The sequence below is a fragment of the Coturnix japonica genome, chromosome 16, assembly GCF_054131305.1.
Source record: "Coturnix japonica strain WE chromosome 16, WE-NBRP24, whole genome shotgun sequence".
Classification (NCBI taxonomy): domain Eukaryota; kingdom Metazoa; phylum Chordata; class Aves; order Galliformes; family Phasianidae; genus Coturnix; species Coturnix japonica.
The window spans coordinates 755,340-771,797 of record NC_140678.1 but is presented as its reverse complement, the minus strand read 5'-3'; the positions used below and the strand labels follow the sequence as shown (position 1 = coordinate 771,797).

Genomic DNA, 16,458 nt, shown 5'->3' with positions numbered 1-16,458 from the left:
CTCGCTGCAGCCGTGACGTGTGGGGCTTTATTTTGAAGCAGAAAATGCACCCAGTTTGAAAGGCAGGAGGAGAACAGCAGCCAAATCGAGGCAGGATCCCTGTGCACGCAGCAGCCCTGCCCAGCACTCCTTGTTTGTGCCATGCAGGGATCCAGCAGCCTTTCTCTGCTCGCTGGAGCACTGCAGCCTCTGCCCATGGATGGGGCTCTGCTGAGGTGCTGCTCTGGGCATGGTTTCTTCCAGCAAAGGAGAGAAGAGAAGAAGCAATGCTTTGCTGTGGGCATTGCAAGTCAAAAACTGAGCCCTGCATTGCAATGGTGGGGTCTGCACTGTGATGGTGAGCTCTGTAATGCAATGGTGAGCCTTGCACTGTGATACTGGGGCATGCAATGTGATGGTGAGCCCCATATTGCAATGGTGAGCCCCACACTGTGATGGTGAGCTTCACACTGACCATGTGCTCAGCTCCTGCAGCATCACATCAAGAACCATATGGAATAGGTGAACAAGTCTGGCCCATCTGGTGGCCTCCATTGATGGCACTGGTGGACAAAGGAAGGGCACAGGCTGCAGTTGTGCAAGGCCTTTGCACGGCCCCACACTGCGCCCATTTCTCTCAATGGGAGAGAGGTGGGTTTGAAGAGTGGGCTGTTTGGTGGGTAAGGAAGTGGTTGGTCATAGCTCAGGATCTGTGGTCGTGGTGGTCCTACAGACCCCCCTGCGCTGCAGCTATGGGGGGGCAGAGGGCAGGGAGGGGACTGTCCCGTCTGCTCAGCCCTTGTGGGGACCCACCTGCAGTGATGCATCCAGGTCTGGGATCAGGCTGTGGGATGCTCTGGGCACCAAAGATCCTCTGCTATGGAGACGTGCTGATGGAGCAGCCATGGAGGCTCCGGGGAGACCTCACTGCAGCCCTCCAGTATTTGGGGAGGGGGCTTACAGGGAGGAGGGGGAGTGACTTTTACCTGCCTGATAGCAATATGGTGATGGGGAGAACTGGATGCCCTTTAAGGCCGACCCCACTCTAAGCCCTTCTCGCACCCACGATGCCCGCAGCAGGTGCGGGGCTCTGGGACACAGTGCAGACCCCAGACCCACGGAGGGTCCCACGGAGCGGGGTCTGAGCGGCACCGGGTCGGGATGGGTGGGTGTGGGGGGGGCAGAGCATCACGGCTGGGGGGGGTAGGAAGGAATTGGGGGGGGGGAGCAGCTGAGCGCCCCGCACCGCCCGGATCGCGGCGGGGGCGGAGACGGCCGTGGGCCCGCCCGGCCCGGGGAGGCGGCGGCGGGGCGGCAGGTGGTGCCGAGCAGCCGCAGGACGGAGCGGATCGCAGCCGCCATTAGACAATAGGCGGCGGCTCGGGGCACAGCGGCGCGGGGCGGCCGCGGGGCCGGGCCCGGCGCGGACAAAGGCGGACGGGGAAAGAACGGAACGGAGCGGAGCGGGGCGAGGGGACCGCTGCGGGCGGTGGAACGGGCTGCAGCCTGACATGATGTTTCCACAAAGCCGACACTCGGTACGGCGGCACCGGGAGGAGCGAGGAAGGAAGGAAGGACGGGGGGAAGGACGGGGGGGAGCACCGAGAGCCGCCCCCTGCCCGCCCGCAGCCACCGGGAACCGGAGCGGGGGGTGCGGGTGACCTTGGGCGGCGGCGGGCTGCGGTGGGGGGGCGGGCAGGGCTGCGGGCCCCCCATTGGGTGTGCAGCGCTGTGTGTGTTGTTCAAGGGCTCCTCTCACCTGCCGCAGCAGCTCAAGTTCACCACCTCCGACTCGTGCGACCGCATCAAGGACGAGTTCCAGCTCCTGCAGGCCCAGTATCACAGGTACGTGCCGGTACCGCCCCCACCGACCGCCCCGAGCATCCCGGGGGGGTCCGCAGTGCGCCCGGAGCTGGGATCCTCCGCTTTGGCATCGCTGCCCTGCACGGACCGGGACGCAGCGTGGCCAAGAGATGGGCTCCGTGCGGCACGACGCGCTGCCCCCCCAGCCCAGCACAGGTTTCCCCCCAGGCTCAGCCTTCCCAGGCCGGTATCACCTCCAGGTCCCACCTGGAGGACCGATGTGAGCATCCCAAGGAGGAGGGGGGAGCGCCCGGTGTGCACCCATTGCTGCCTTCCTTTCCTTTGGCCACGCAGTTCGGCCCAGCGTTGGCCAAAAGCTGCAATCCAGGCAGGGAACGCTCTGCTCACTGCCCAAAAGATGGGATTCTGGAAGGAGAAGGAAGGAGAACGCTCTGCCTCCACCACAGCCAGGTCTTACCCCAATGCACGACTCCATGCACAGCTCTTCCATCCCTCCATCCATGCACAGCTCTTCCATCCCTCCATCCCTGCACAGCTCTTCCATCCCTCCATCCCTGCACAGCTCTTCCATCCCTCCATCCATGCACAGCTCTTCCATCCCTCCATCCCTGCACAGCTCTTCCATCCCTCCATCCATGCACAGCTCTTCCATCCCTCCATCCATGCACAGCTCTTCCATCCCTCCATCCATGCACAGCTCTTCCATCCCTCCATCCCTGCACAGCTCTTCCATCCCTCCATCCATGCACAGCTCTTCCATCCCTCCATCCATGTGCAGCTCTTCCATCCCTCCATCCCTGTGCAGCTCTTCCATCCCTCCATCCATGCGCAGCTCTTCCATCCCTCCATCCCTGCACAGCTCTTCCAGCCCTCCATCCCTGTGCAGCTCTTCCATCCCTCCATCCATGTGCAGCTCTTCCAGCCCTCCCTCCTCTCGCTGGGAGTTTTCCTCCCCTCTCCCTGCTGGCTGCCATTCTTGGCTCACAAATGCTGCAGGGAGCACTTAAAGCCAAATGCTTCCGCTTTTCCGCCTGCGGAATGGCTTCTGCTGACCCAAAAGCTGGCTGCCGATGGGCTCTCTTGCTGTTTGCTTTCTAGCTGCACGCATGCACCAAACCATTGCTCCGTGTGTTGCCCTTTCCCTATTGCTCCCACCTCCCCAGGCTCTGCATCGTGCAGCATTGTGGCCCCCCCTTGCAGGACCCGATCTGCTCACAGAGCAGCAGGTTTTGGTGGAGGTGAAGCTGTTTCTTGTTTGAAACATAAAACCAGCACATGCTGCTTGCAGCTGCCGGGCTGGGGAGCTGCACAGAGCACAGCGAGCAGCACGTCTGCTCTTAAGGGTGCAAAGAACCCAAAGGAAAGGGGGAAAAGGCATCATTCCAGAGGCCTGCACTGCACCTGGGCTTCCCCAGTATAGGAGGATCTGGTTGCTTGCTGAGCTGCACTGGGCACACAACAGGCTGGGATGGACCCTGCAGGATGCAACCCAGGATGCAACCTGCTGCCCTGCTGCTTCTCTCACTGCTTTCTGCCTTTGCAGCTTGAAGTTGGAATGCGACAAACTCGCCAGCGAGAAATCGGAGATGCAGCGTCACTACGTCATGGTGAGGAGCTGCCGGGGCAGCGCGTGGGTGGGGAGCAGGTGCTGCTGCTGCTGGGCTCGTGCAAACGGGGCTCCTCGTTCACACAGGGCTCCTTGTGCAAATGGGGCTCCTTGTGCAAACAGCTCCTCGTGCTCTGCACCCTGTGTGTGTGCTGGGTCGGTGGGTGCAGGATGGACATGCAGGGTGTGAGCAGGGAGCTGCTGTCTGTGTGCAGAGCTGCTCTGCTGCTTGAGCAAACTTGGAGTGCTCCGGAATTGACTTCCCGTGCCAATAGCTTGCACTGGAGCTGCCTGTTGTGTGAGGGGGGTGGGTTATTTTGCGTGTGTGTTTCCTGCAGCTCCTTCCCAAGCAGCTGGAGCTGTGTGCAGCTGGAGCACAGGGCTGAGCCCTTCCATTTGCTGCCGGAGCAGCCACGTGGGCGTTAGGAGATGGGCCAGGCACAGCAAACAGAGCCGGGCTGTGCCTGTTCCCAGCAGAGCACTGAGCTCTCCCTGTGATGCCAGGGCTCTGTGAAGGTGCTGAGTGGGCTCTGGGTTAGTTGAGGTCCCACCTGGGCTGGGGGCAGCAGGAAGGTGCAGATGTGGGGGTCTCTTTGCGTGCTGGAGTCCTCATCGTGTCTGTTTGTTCTCTTCTCCCCCGCTCTGCAGTACTACGAGATGTCCTACGGGCTGAATATTGAGATGCACAAACAGGTATTGGGGGGGTGGGCTGCCTGCTGTGCCCTCTGTCCCTTCAGTGGCATTTCAGGATGTCAAACGTCAGCACTGATTTTGGGATCTCCAGCTCTGGCATTGGGGAGGACCTTCACGTTTTTTCCACCCCGTGACCTTATAAAATCGTCTTTTCATGCAGGGAGGGGAAAAAAAATAATCATTGTGGCCATGAGCTGCTTTTCCAAACCCTTCTGGAAGGGGGGACCCGGCTGGGGGTGCTCTGGCTCTGAGCTGGGCTGGGTGCAGTCAGTGCTGGGCACCTCGTGGTGGAGGCTCTGCTGTAGCCTGGCTGTGTCTGCCTGTTCCCCTTGCTGGTGGTTCAGCTGCTCAGGATCTGCAGTGGTTAATTACCTGCTGTTCACAACGTGAGCTCCTTGAGCTCTCGGTCACGGTTATCTGAACGTGTCCCAGCTCAGCTCAAAGCCTCTTAGTGCCGTTCTGCTCCCTTCAAACACACCCAGAGCCTCTGATCCCATCACCTCGGGAGGGAAATCTATTGGCCGAGCTGCAGGACTTGAGCCGTGGCTCCTCACTGCCATCTCCCAGTGTTTGCCTAAACCAGGTGCTGTGGGTCCCCTCACACCATTCCTCTCTGTTGTTTGTTTCTTGGTTTCTTTTTCTTCCCCTCTCCAGGCTGAAATTGTCAAGAGGCTCAATGGGATCTGTGCGCAGGTTCTGCCCTACCTTTCACAGGAGGTAACTGCCAAACCACCCAACTTGGAGGCTCTATAAGCAGCCCTGGGGTGCCCATGCCCTGATTCCTCCCCACCCGTGCCTGCTCCATGCAGGATGAGCCCTTCAGGAGAGGTTGGAGCCCACAGCTCAGCCCCCAGGCCATGCTGGGACTGGTGGGTCAGTCTGTCTGTCTGTCCGTCCCCTTTGTGGGGCAGCTGCAGACAAACTGGACTCTGTTCTCACCCCGCTCCCGTGACTCCCAGCTGCTTCTGGCCGGGTGCAGGCAGTGGTGGATGGCTGAACATTAAAAACTGCCTCCATATGGTTCCTGGAGACCAGGTTCCTCTGCCTCATTAATTAATGTGGCTGATGGGCTCCTCCCACTCCCCTGAGAAATTAATTGGGAGGGATGTGGGGAGGGGGGGAGCTGCTGGAGCACCCTCAGTATGATGTCTGTCTGTCAGTCAGTCTGTCTGTCTGTCCGTCCGTCCGTCCATCCGTCCATCCTTGTGCTGCCCCTCAGGCTGAGCCCTGCAGTGACTGTTCAGGGTCTGTGGGGTGGGGGCTGTGATTTGGGGCCTGGATAAGCTGGGGGGGGGGCAGGCCATGCTGTTGCTGCCTGGCTGCTCTGGGGGAAGGCAAAGTGGCTTGCTGAGCAGATCAGAGGTGGCTGATAACTAAGCCCCAGCTAAACCCTTCGCTTCTTAATGCGACACGTTCCCCCTCCCCAGCCCTGTCCTTCTGCCAAGATGGAAAGAGACGCTGCTGGCAGCAGGGAGGTGGTCAGGGCTGGTGCTGGGAGACCTCGTGCTCTCACAGGGCAAACCCAGCCATCCCTTATTGTAAGCACTCAGCCCAGCTCCTTTACCTGCCTCTATCTGGAGCCGTGCAGGGCTCATCCACAGCAGCACCTTCCAGGTTGAAGCCTGGTGTGTGTCCAAGGGCCTGGGGAGCTGCCCAAGAGCTTCTGATTTTGGGGGCTTCATTTGCTTTTGCTCTTTGGGGGGGTCTGATGCTGTGTCAGGGCTGGGCAGGGCAGGAGGTGCCGCCCACCTTGGGGTGAGCAGAGTCACCGGCTCCATGTGGCCACAAGGATGGAGCAGGATGGAGGATGTGTGCGCTGCGTCCCTGTTCTCCTTCCTTCCTGAAGCCTGAAATGACCCCAATTTCTTCTCTTCCCCCCTTCAGCACCAGCAGCAAGTCCTGGGAGCCATTGAACGAGCCAAGCAGGTGACGGCGCCGGAGCTGAACTCCATCATCCGCGTACGTGGTGCATGTTTCAGTTTGGGTGTGGGGGGGGATGGGGTCAGTGCCTGCATTGTAGAGCTGAAGGTGTGGGCTGGGCTGGGCTGCGGGTGCTGGGATGGCCCTGCTGGTTCTGCCCAGGCTTGCTGGTGTTGCTTGGCTTTGCAAGGCATTGCCGGGCTCTGCTCTGTCCCACAGAGTGTAAAAGGAGAGAAGCTTTGGTTTGGGGCAGGAGCTGCAGCAGCTCTTTGCTGTGAAAACACCATCTGTTCCTAGTCAAGGCTGAGAGGGGTTTAACCGCATCCTCGCAGCGTGCCAGCAGCCGGGGCCAGGCGTGCAGGGGGCTGCGTAACACGAGGGACGTGCTGCTGGGGGCTGCCAGGGCTGGGTGCTCCGTGGGTGCTCCCTGAGGGTCGGCCGGGCCTTTGGGGCTGGGGGGGGGCTGAGGTGTCCTCGCAATGACAGCCGCCCCCTCCCACCCCCCGCCCGCCCCTCGTTCCCTACAGCAGCAGCTCCAAGCTCACCAGCTCTCGCAGCTCCAAGCCCTGGCGCTGCCTCTGACTCCGCTGCCCGTGGGGCTGCAGCCCCCAACCCTCCCCGCTGTCAGCGCCGGCTCCGGCCTCCTGTCGCTGTCGGCCCTGGGCTCCCAGGCACACCTGGCCAAGGAGGACAAGAACGGCCACGACGGGGACGCCCACCAAGACGACGATGGGGAGAAATCAGATTAGAGTGAAGGGGTCGGGGCTGCTGGGGGTGGGGGGGGGTCTGTGCCAGATGCAGCGCCCGCAGGCAGCAGCACCCGAGGGCGGCACCGTGGCAGCTGCTCTGTGCCCCCCGCACCCGGCCCAGCCGTTCTGGGGGCACCGCACCCACTGCTCCCCCCGGTATTTAACGCCCACCCTCCATCCGACCGGTTTCTGCACAACCCCCCACCCCAACGACCCCCCCCACTCCCACCCCCCATCTCTCTCCGGCTCCTCGCTGTTCTGCATGTCTCTGTTTTTAACCAGTCCCGCAGCAAAGCGCCGCAGTTCCACGTGTCCAGCCGGGTTCTCTCGGGTTGGGGGGGTCCCTGCTGCCAGCTCCCCTTGGCACAACAACACACTGCTGGGGGGCCGGGAGCCTGGGGGGGGCTGAGGGGCATTGGGGTGCCTGGGAGCCCCCCCGGCCCCCTCCCCACGCCCCCCTGTAGAGGATACAGCAGCTTTCTCTGTTCTTATCTCCGTGCGCTAGCGTGTCTTCTAAAGAAATAATGATACAAGAAATGGAACGACGACAAGAGAAGAATGAAGCTAAATAATAATCTGGTGTTTGTATATAGTCCTTTAGACAGATCTTGTTTTGCTTTTTGTGTTTAATCACTTGACCTGTACTAAGAGGAACTGAAAATGCTGTATCAAGGACGTACAAGCTGTGCCTTTCAAATAAAGAAATAAGAAGGTTGGTTAAGATGGTGACGTGTTGCCTGTTTTCTTGCTTAGAGATGCTGCCCTGGAGGGGTTTGGGGGCCCATTGGGAGGGCATGGGCGCCCATCACCCCGGGGCTGCAATAGAATTAGCTCTTAATAATTAGAGGTGTCCTCTGGTTATCGAGCCTGCCCTGATTACATCCTTTGGTATCTCCCAGGTCAGCTGGAGTGGGAGAATTTCCTTCCCCTGGGGAGGGGGCTGAGGGGCAGCAGAGATTGGGCTGAGCAGCCAATGTTGGGTGGGGGGTTGGTGTGTGGGCTCTGGATGGGAGTCTGAGCCTCAGTGGGGTTATGGGGCCTGTGGGTTACAGGGTGACGGGGGGTTACGGGACCTTGGGGTGGGTAACGAGGCAGCGGCTGCATCCGACCGCAGGTATCACGGCTGCTCCGGGGCCGTCGGGTGGGATTCCCGTGTGAAAGGCTGGGCCGGGGGCTGCCGGCCGCTCTAAGTCTCTCTCGCTCCGTAAGCGCCGCTGAAAGCCCCGCTGGGATCGGGCTGGATGCGGGCACGGACGGAGCTTTTCAAGCGCTTTCACCTCGAGGTCAGCGGTTCAGCCTCAGCCTGGGGGCAGGGAGAGCCGTAAGTGGATGTTATTGCTGATGGATGCGCGAGGGGAGGAGGGTTGGGGAGGAATCGGTCTGGGGCGTTTTCAGGGCCGGAGACTTCAGAGGAACAGACGGCCCCGTTGTTAGAGCTAATTAGCAGCTTCGGTTCGGTGGGCAAAGGGTCGAACAAACCACGAGGCTGCCGGCTGAGCATCCCCGGCTGCCGACGGGCTGGGAGCCGCTCCCGGCCGGGCTGCCGGCACTTCCTCGCTCCCCGCGGGAGGTTGACCCGCTTCAAAGCGCACAGACACAGCTTTAGGGCCGCCCAAATCCCCCCGCACCTCCCAGCAGATGCTGCATCTCGTGCTCAGCTCCCGGCTTTGCACTCACGGCGTTCCTCCATCCCCCCCTATTCCCTGCTCTGGGTTTGTTCCCATCTCCCCATTCCTCGGGGAACCTGCCCCAGAGTTGGGCTCAAATCTGACCAAACGAGAAGGGTTAAAGCTTAGAGCCCTCCTTGTAGCTGCAGATGGGAGGAAGCAGCATCGCTGTGTCCATACAGGCAGATCTGCCCCCTCAGCTCCCACCTGCTTAGAATCACAGAACCACAAGGTTGGAAAGGACCTACAAGAACCTATAAGATCATCAGGGCTGCCCTGGCTGGGGCTGCTGGAGGCAACTCGGGGTCCCCAAAGTGCTGCTGCTGATTGAAGAGCTCCTGGCAGACAAACCACCGCTGAGGTTGTGGGTCCGTGTGTGCAGAGCGGCTGCGATCCAGCCCTGCTGGCACCGCGCTGCTTGGATGGGCTCCATGAGCTGCGGGTTGGCTGGGGGGGGGGACACAGGGAGCACATGGAGCCTCCAGCCCCGACCCACATCAATCCCAGCCCGCAGCACTGCGGGTCCCACCCGCCCGTCCCTGCAGAGGTGACACGCTGGCGTCTGTCCTGCATTGCACGGTGAGCGGCCGCCAGCTCCTCACGGGGTCAGGCAGGTTCCCTCTCTTTATCCTTTGCCCCCCCCCCGCTGTTTCCTCCTCCTGCATCGCTTCAGGGATCGCCTCCATCCCCCCCCCCCCTCCTGGCTCCCAACCTCGTCATTTTTCAGCACGGTTTTGCTTGAAACAATGGCACGAGCCTGGAGCCAGGAATGCTGCGCAGCGGCGGAGCGGGGCCTCCTTCCCAATTCATCACTAATGCAGGAACGCCGAGCCCTGCCTGGCTGCGGCAGCAGCAGATAAAAGCTAAAAGAGGCATCAATAATTAAAAACCACTCAGAGCCGGTAAGTGCAAACAGGAGCCAACACAGGGATCGAAGGCAGCGCCGGCCATTGGGGCTGTCAGCTGCTGGGCTGCTCACGGGGTCCCACAGCCCTCAGTGCCCCCCGACCCACAGCCATGGGGTGACAAGGGGGCAGCGGGGCAGTTAATGCAGGGAAACCCCAAATCTCGGTTGGGCTGACCCCAATTGTGCCCCCACTAATTGCCCTGAGCTGCTCTGCCCAATGCACTCACTGCGGGGGGACTCAGAGCCCCCATCCCCTGCAGCTCCCCCAGCCCTGCCCCATAACCCCCATCCCCATAACCCCTGCCCCATCTCCAGCCCCACATCCCTGCAGCATCCCCTTAATCCCCTGCCCCACATTCCCTTCCCCATATCCCCCATATCCCTGCAGTGTCCCCTTCCTCCCCATATCTCCAGCTCCCCCCACAGCCCCTGCCCCACCTCCAGCCCCACAGCATCCTCTTCCCTGGGTCCCCTGCCCCATATCCCCATATCCCCCCTATCCCCCGCAGTGTCCCTTTCCCCATATACCCCTCCCCACATCCCTCTGCCCCCCATTCCCCGTTCTATGTCCCCTGCCCCACATCATTGCCTGCCCTATGGCTCCATATGACTGTCCCACGTCCATTAACCCCATTAAATCCCATCCCATCCCATCCCATCCCATTGATCCCATTGATCCCATCCCATCCCATCCCATCCCATCCCATCCCACCCCATCCCATCCCATCCCATTGATCCCATCCCATCCCATCCCATCCCATTGATCCCATCCCATCCCATCCCATCCCATCCCATCCCATTGATCCCATCCCATCCCATTGATCCCATCCCATCCCATCCCATCCCATCCCATCCCATCCCATTGATCCCATCCCATCCCATTGATCCCATCCCATCCCATTGATCCCATCCCATCCCATCCCATCCCATCCCATCCCATCCCATCCCATTGATCCCATCCCATCCCACACGTCACGAACCCATGTGGGAGCGGAGCGCGCTGATTGGCCGGCGCTCTGGCGGCGGCAGCGAATAGCGGGCGCGCCCCATTCACTCCGTGTCGTGAGGGCTCTTAAGGTGGAACGGCTCTAAGATCCCCGCGGTGTCCGGTACCGGCCGGCGCCACCTTAAATCGGTCCCCGCCACCGCCGCCCCGTGGCGCGCCCCGACCGGGGGTTCCCCGCGCCCACCCCCGGTGCTGGATCCGGGTCCTGCCCCGTGTCCGCCCCACGGAGCCGTGCGGGATGTTCCCTCAGGGCCGGCACCCGGTGAGTCCCGGCGGTCCCGGGGCGGTCCCGTGCTCTCGGTGCTGCTGACGGCTCCGTTCGCTCCCGCAGCCCGGTAAGTTGTCGGTGCTGGAGATCTGCGAGCGGATCAAGGAGGAGTCCCGGCTGCTGCAGGCACAGAACCACAGGTGGGGGGGGGGCAGGTGAACGGGGGTCCCGTGTCCCCCCCCCCCCGTCCGTGCGTTGATCGCTGACCCCGCTGTGGGTCTCGGTTCCCGCAGCCTGAAGCTGGAGTGCGAGAAGCTGCTGAGCGACAGGACCGAGATGCAGCGGCGTTATGTCATGGTGAGACCCCCCGAGCCAAACCACGACCCCCTTCACCACCCCAATTCCACCCAGCCCCACCTCGGGACCCTGAGCTGGGAGCTGATGCCCCAGAGCTGGGCTGTGACTTTGGCTCTTATTTACTCCCGTTTATTTGGTCTCTTGGGGTCCCCTCCTGCCCCTTTGTGGGTGCTGGGAGCCCCCCCGGAGCTGTGGGGCTGACGGGCTCCTCTGGGTCAAGGAGGAGGAAGGACACGATGGGGGTGGGAGCTTCGTTCCCCCTCATTCTGTACCTCTATGAGACTCTGTGTCCCATCCAAAAAGACCCCCCCACCCCTGTGTGACACGGCCCCATCTGGGTGGGAGCTGCCCCACAGGGGGACCCACTGAGTTGGGACCCACAGCAGTGAATGGGGCAGTGAATGGGGCAGTGAATGGGGCAGCAGCTCCCGATGTGCTGTGATCTCTTTGCAGTACTATGAGATGTCCTACGGGCTGAACATCGAGATGCACAAACAGGTGAGTGGGACGGGACGGCACCTCCTTCATCCCCACATCCCTGCAATGGGCTCTGGCACCTGTGGGGCTGAGCAGACCCCCCCATCACCCCAAAGGTCCCCCCGTGGCCCCAAGGAACAGCAGCATCCACAGCCTGCAGGCAGACGGGTCATCTTCCTTTTATACTTTCTTTCCCTTTTTCCCCTCTCCTCTCTCTTCCCCAACACAGAGCAGTGTTTTCACCCTTCCCCGCTTCCCCTTTTGTTCCAGCGTTAATTTGCTTTCCCTCTTCAGATTTATCAATCCAGTCATCGCGGGCTCCCTGCCAGGGAAATTAGTTTGGACCTATGCCTGACAAAGTGGCAAGTCAACTGCCATCCTCCTCCAGCTGGCTCAGCCCCGCTGCCTTTGCTCCTTTTGTTAGCAGGGGAACCTGGAGGAGCCTCACGTGCTCCCCTAACCCCAATGTGGCTGAGGACCGTCCCCATGGGGTGACCCAAGGATGGATGGGAGCCGTGGGTCAGCCCCGGCTCTGGGTGATTGTGGGGTGTCTGGAGCTGATGGGGGGGTTGAGGTGGAGGTGGGGGGTTGTGCTGCACTCGCTGCTGGGATGGGGGGCAGAACCACGGGGCTGATTCCCACCTCCTCTTCCAGGCTGAGATTGTCAAGAGGCTCAGTGCCATCTGCGCCCACATTGTGCCTTTCCTGACGCAGGAGGTGAGTGGGGGGATGTGCTGGGAAAGGGCAGAGCGGGGCTGTGCTGAGCAGAGTTGGGGGCCGGGGGGGTGGGAGAGGTTTGGAGCTGTGCTGACCGCCTGCTCTCAGCACCAGCAGCAGGTCCTGCGGGCGGTGGAGCGGGCCAAGCAGGTCAGCATGGCAGAGCTCAGCAGCATCGTCGGGGTGAGTCGCGCTGTGCAGCAGTGGGGATGGTGGGGGGGGGCTTCATTGCTTAGTGAGCCCAGCCATGGGCTCCTGCAGGGGGGGTTGTGGTGGTCACAGAGCCCCCCCATCTGACTGCTCCTTCCACTTGGCATCTCATCCCATTACACCTTGCGTTGCTGTCTCCTCCCTGCATTGAGGACCGTTTGCTTTCTCTCTTCCAGCAGCAGCAGCTGCAGCACCTCTCCCATCACCCCCCCCAGCTGCCGCTGACCCCCCACCCCTCTGTTGTGCACAGCCTGCCCGGGGGGGCTGCGGGGCTGCTGGTGCTCTGGGAGGCACTGATGGCACAGTCACAGCTGGCGGCCAAGGAGCAGAAAGCAGCACAGGAGAGCAGAGGTGAGGGATGGAGAACAGCTGCATTAACCCTCGTGGTGCTGAGCCACGGCCCAGGCACGTTGGGTTTGGCTGGGGGGTGCCTGTCCTGCAGCAACAGCTCCCAAGAGCACGAGCTGCTTGTGTAGCTGTGTGCACACCTGGGTCCTCTACACCCTATGCACCCCCCCGCAAGAGGGTGGACCTGAGCCCCCCTCCCACTCTGCTTACTGCAAGGGTTCAACCCTGATGGGGATCCATTGCCTAAAGCTGAGACTTGAAGGGCAAATCTTGATGGCCACGAGGCTTTGGTGGGAGGTGGAGGTGTGCGGCGGGGTGGGCAAAGTGGGAAAGTGGCCCAGCCTCCCTTCTGTCCCACTTCTCTCCCCCCACGGGCACTGCACTGACAGCCCCTTTCTCTGCCCTGCTGACCTGTCCTGCCTGTGCCCCAGAGCGCAGCCCCAGCCGGGTGAGTGGTGCCCTGGGGATGTGGGGGGCGCAGGAACTGTGTGGGGCAGGGGCTGCTTTGCTGCAGCTGTGGGATGGATCGTCTGCTTTGCAGTGGGGCAGCTGCCCCCAGGGATGGCCCTGCTGGGTCAGAGCGGGTGGTTTGGGGCTGGGAAGGTGGGGATGTGGGAGCATTGCTGGGAGGGATGGGTGAGGGGGGGGCTCAGGGCTGGCTGCCTCCCCTCACCCCTCCTGTTGTCTGCTCAGAGCGTGTCAGCATCTCCTCCAGACAGCCCTGATGGGGAGATGGGGCTGAAGCGGAGCCAGGAGGAGAAGGAGCTGCCTGGGCACTATGTGAGCGTGGGGCTGCTGGGGGGGCAGGAATCCTGCAAGGAGATGTGTTGAGAGGCCCACATCTGGAGTGCTGCCCGTGGGTTCTGCCAGGAGGGACGTGCTGCCTCTTCCAGCCCTGACCGAAGCCGTCTGCATTTCTCCCACTGTGCAGGACAGTGATGGGGACAAGAGTGACTGCAGCCTGGTGGTGGATGAGGTGAGCCCTGAGCTGCCTGCGGGGTGTTTGGGGCTCATTGGGCTGCGGTGCTGGGGCTGGTGGCCAGGACATGCAGAGGGATGTTGGCACAGCTGGGGTTGGTTCTGAGCTCAGGACTCTGTGCCAGCTCATGGCTCTGCCCTCCAGCCCCACAGCAGCACCTCTCCTGCAGCATCCCATATGGGGTGGAGGGCACAGCCCCCCTGCTCACCTTCCCCAGCACTCAAGTATATACCTTAGTGCTTTGGCTCAGCCTGGACAGTATTTATTGGGGGTCATCCCTTATTTTCCCCCATGGGAGACTCTGGGGATGGACAACACACACGTTTTGGTCTTTTTCTTCCCCCCCCTCCTGCTGCTTCCCAAGGAAATCCAGGCAGGAACCTCAGCTGGGATTTCTGCGGGGAGCAGCACATTAAAAACTGCTCAGTGGTGTAATTGTGGTGATAAAAATCACAGCCCTAATTGAATGGTTATAGGAGAGCAAGAGCTGACGGGCGGCCTCGCCTCCGAATCCTCCCCCTCCAGCACGGAGGGGCCGCAGTTCCTGCCCCACAAAGACCTTTCTTTTCTCCTTAGGACCCCCCCTCAGAGCCCAGCAGCCCCCCCCTGACCCGGGATGTCCCTGGGAGCCCGATGTCCAGCCGGAGCATCACGCCGTGCCGATGGAAGGAGCTGGGGCTGGTGAGGGCTGTGGGGCAGGAGATGGGGCTGGGCTGGGCTGTTCAACATGGGGGATCCCCAGAGCTGTGGCTGGAGCTCTGTGCTGGTGGGGGGCTGCCCATGTACCAGGCAGAACGTGGCTGTGCAGGTTCATTCCATTCCATCAGATCCCCCAGAGCTGCTCTGAGCGATCCCTTTTCTTTCGAGTTTTGCTTTATTTCCTTTTCACTTTTTCCCTCCCTTCCTCCCCTCCAAGCACCGGCCCCTTCTCAGATTGAAACATCAGCACTGGGGGGGGGGTGGAGGGCTGCCTTTATCACCCCCCCCATCCACCATGGGGACCCGCAGCCATTCGTCCTGGCTGCCCCGGGGTCAGGAGCCGGCTGTGGGCGTAGGGAGCTGCTGCTCCCCGGGACAATCGGATTAGAGCAGACAAAGCGCCCTGAGCAATCTGCCAGCACAGCACGCAGCTTTGCTCTGTTATTAATTTCTATCCCCCCCCCCCCTCCTTCTTTTTGCTGGTGTCGACAAAATCCCCGGGGCAGAAAAAGAGGAAGAAAGAGGAGAGGCCAGGAGGGAAATAAAGAGAGGAGTGAAGCAGGAGTGGGGTGGGAGGGGGGCAGCGCTGGGATGGGGCCCCTCGTGCAATGGGGAGCAATGGGGAGCAGCCCAGTGAACCCCCCTCACCTCATGGCGTCCTTGGGGCTGTTCTGGATTCTGCTCCTCTTTCTTGCAGCCGGAGCCCCCCACTGCTGTGTCCTCCTCATCCCCCCCACCCCGTGATGCCCTCACTCCCATTGTGGGGCCCAGCTCAGCCTCCCCACCCCAGCAACCTGCAGCCAAGGACCCCCCCGGTGAGTGCCCAGGGATGGGGAGATCCAACGTGGGCACCTCCAGAATGAATGATGGAGTGCTCAGGGAGGGGGGGCTGGGGCCATGGAAGGGTTTGTGCCAATGTGGGCATGGTTGAGGCCGTGCTGTGGGTGCTGGGGCCTCTCATAGGGCTGAGGGTGTAATTAAGGGAAGCTGTGGGCTGTGAGGGCTGGGGAAGAGCCTGGCTGTGGCTCAGTGAAAGGGACCAGAAGTGGTGGGAGGAGGAGAGGAAACACCGGGGAGAAACAGAGTCCAAAGGGAGATAGGAAACCTCTGCCCGGGCTGGGAAATAACAGAGGTTTATCAAAGATGGATGGCAGTAACATCCCACAGCCCTGAAAGGGAACAGCGGGATGGGGGAGCGGGCTGTGGGGGGCCAATATGTGGGGCCAACATGTGGGGCCTGGGGCTGCCCCACTGCTCCAGTGTTCTCTCCCCACAGCTCTCTGCAGCCCCTTCACCTCCCTGGCCCTGCTGCCCCACACTGCCCTCAATGGAGAGCTGCCATCCTCTGTGTACATGGGCCTCCATGTCCCAGCTCAGCCCAGCAGTGCTGCCTATGGGCGCTCACCCCCGGTAGGTCAGCAGTGCAGCCCCCAGCCCTCCGTGCACCAGGGGTCCCACTCGGCTGCTTTGTCTCCTGCCGCAGGGAAGTGGTTTGTGAGCACGGGGAAGGACAACCTGCTCAACGCCTGGTGCACCCCGTATGGAGCCAGCATCTTCCAGGTGAGGGGCTGGGGGAGCTCAGAGCGGGGGCTGCTTCACCCCCACCCTCCCATTATAACCCCCCTCCTCCTCCCAATCCAAAGAATCATCTTCAGTGCTGAGCTGTGACATCTCCATCAATGACAAATTCATTGTGACTGTCTCTGGCGACAAGGCCACGGTGTATGAGGTGCTGTACTGAGCTCCCGTTATCTCTGCTGCTCACATACTTGGGGCTGAGCCCTTCCCAGCCCAGGGTTGAGCCCCCAGTGCTGCTGCATCCAGCCTGGCCCCGCTGCTCCTTGAGCTGCTCCCTCTGCTTCTCTTCTCGCAAGCTGGGGAGCAGGAGGTGACACTTTGTGCCCCCCCTTCCTTAATACTTGACAGACCGGGGCTGGTTGGGGTGGGGGATGCGGGATCCCCTCCATGCAGGGGGTGCAGGGCAGGGGGTGGTCGGTCTGTCTGTCCATGGGGGGCAGGAGGGTCAAAGCCTGGGATTATTCCCCCCCCCATTTTACTGCTGCTGATTCAATGGCACCAATTTGTTGCTGCAGCCCCGGCTGTGAATTATCA

General features: G+C 61.5%; 2 protein-coding genes across 7 annotated transcripts; both read left to right on the top strand.

Annotated features, from left to right (window-relative positions):
* Window positions 1-1,342: 1,342 nt before the first annotated feature.
* Window positions 1,343-7,492, top strand: TLE5 (TLE family member 5, transcriptional modulator). Of its 6 annotated transcripts, none has more exons than XM_085517539.1 (7): window positions 1,343-1,517; window positions 1,751-1,824; window positions 3,347-3,410; window positions 4,058-4,102; window positions 4,757-4,819; window positions 5,987-6,061; window positions 6,553-7,492. In XM_085517539.1, exons 1-7 carry the CDS (start codon window positions 1,491-1,493, stop codon window positions 6,769-6,771), a joined length of 567 nt encoding a protein of 188 aa, XP_085373665.1. In that variant the 5' UTR covers window positions 1,343-1,490; the 3' UTR covers window positions 6,772-7,492. The 6 variants fall into 6 exon arrangements, with proteins under 6 accessions (XP_085373665.1, XP_015742172.1, XP_085373664.1 ...); XM_015886686.3 differs by having other exon boundaries at window positions 6,550-7,492; XM_085517538.1 differs by having other exon boundaries at window positions 1,748-1,824.
* Window positions 6,818-16,228, top strand: LOC107325619 (protein groucho-like). The gene is made up of 18 exons (XM_085517950.1): window positions 6,818-7,102; window positions 7,886-8,054; window positions 8,167-8,483; window positions 8,821-9,017; window positions 10,439-10,613; window positions 10,683-10,759; window positions 10,853-10,916; window positions 11,370-11,414; window positions 12,048-12,110; window positions 12,219-12,293; window positions 12,497-12,671; window positions 13,058-13,116; window positions 13,362-13,448; window positions 13,600-13,644; window positions 14,224-14,328; window positions 15,044-15,161; window positions 15,623-15,906; window positions 15,983-16,228. The coding sequence occupies exons 1-18, from the start codon at window positions 6,818-6,820 to the stop codon at window positions 16,085-16,087; spliced, it is 2,445 nt and encodes an 814-aa protein (XP_085374076.1). The 3' UTR covers window positions 16,088-16,228.
* The last annotated feature ends 230 nt before the right edge of the window (window positions 16,229-16,458 follow it).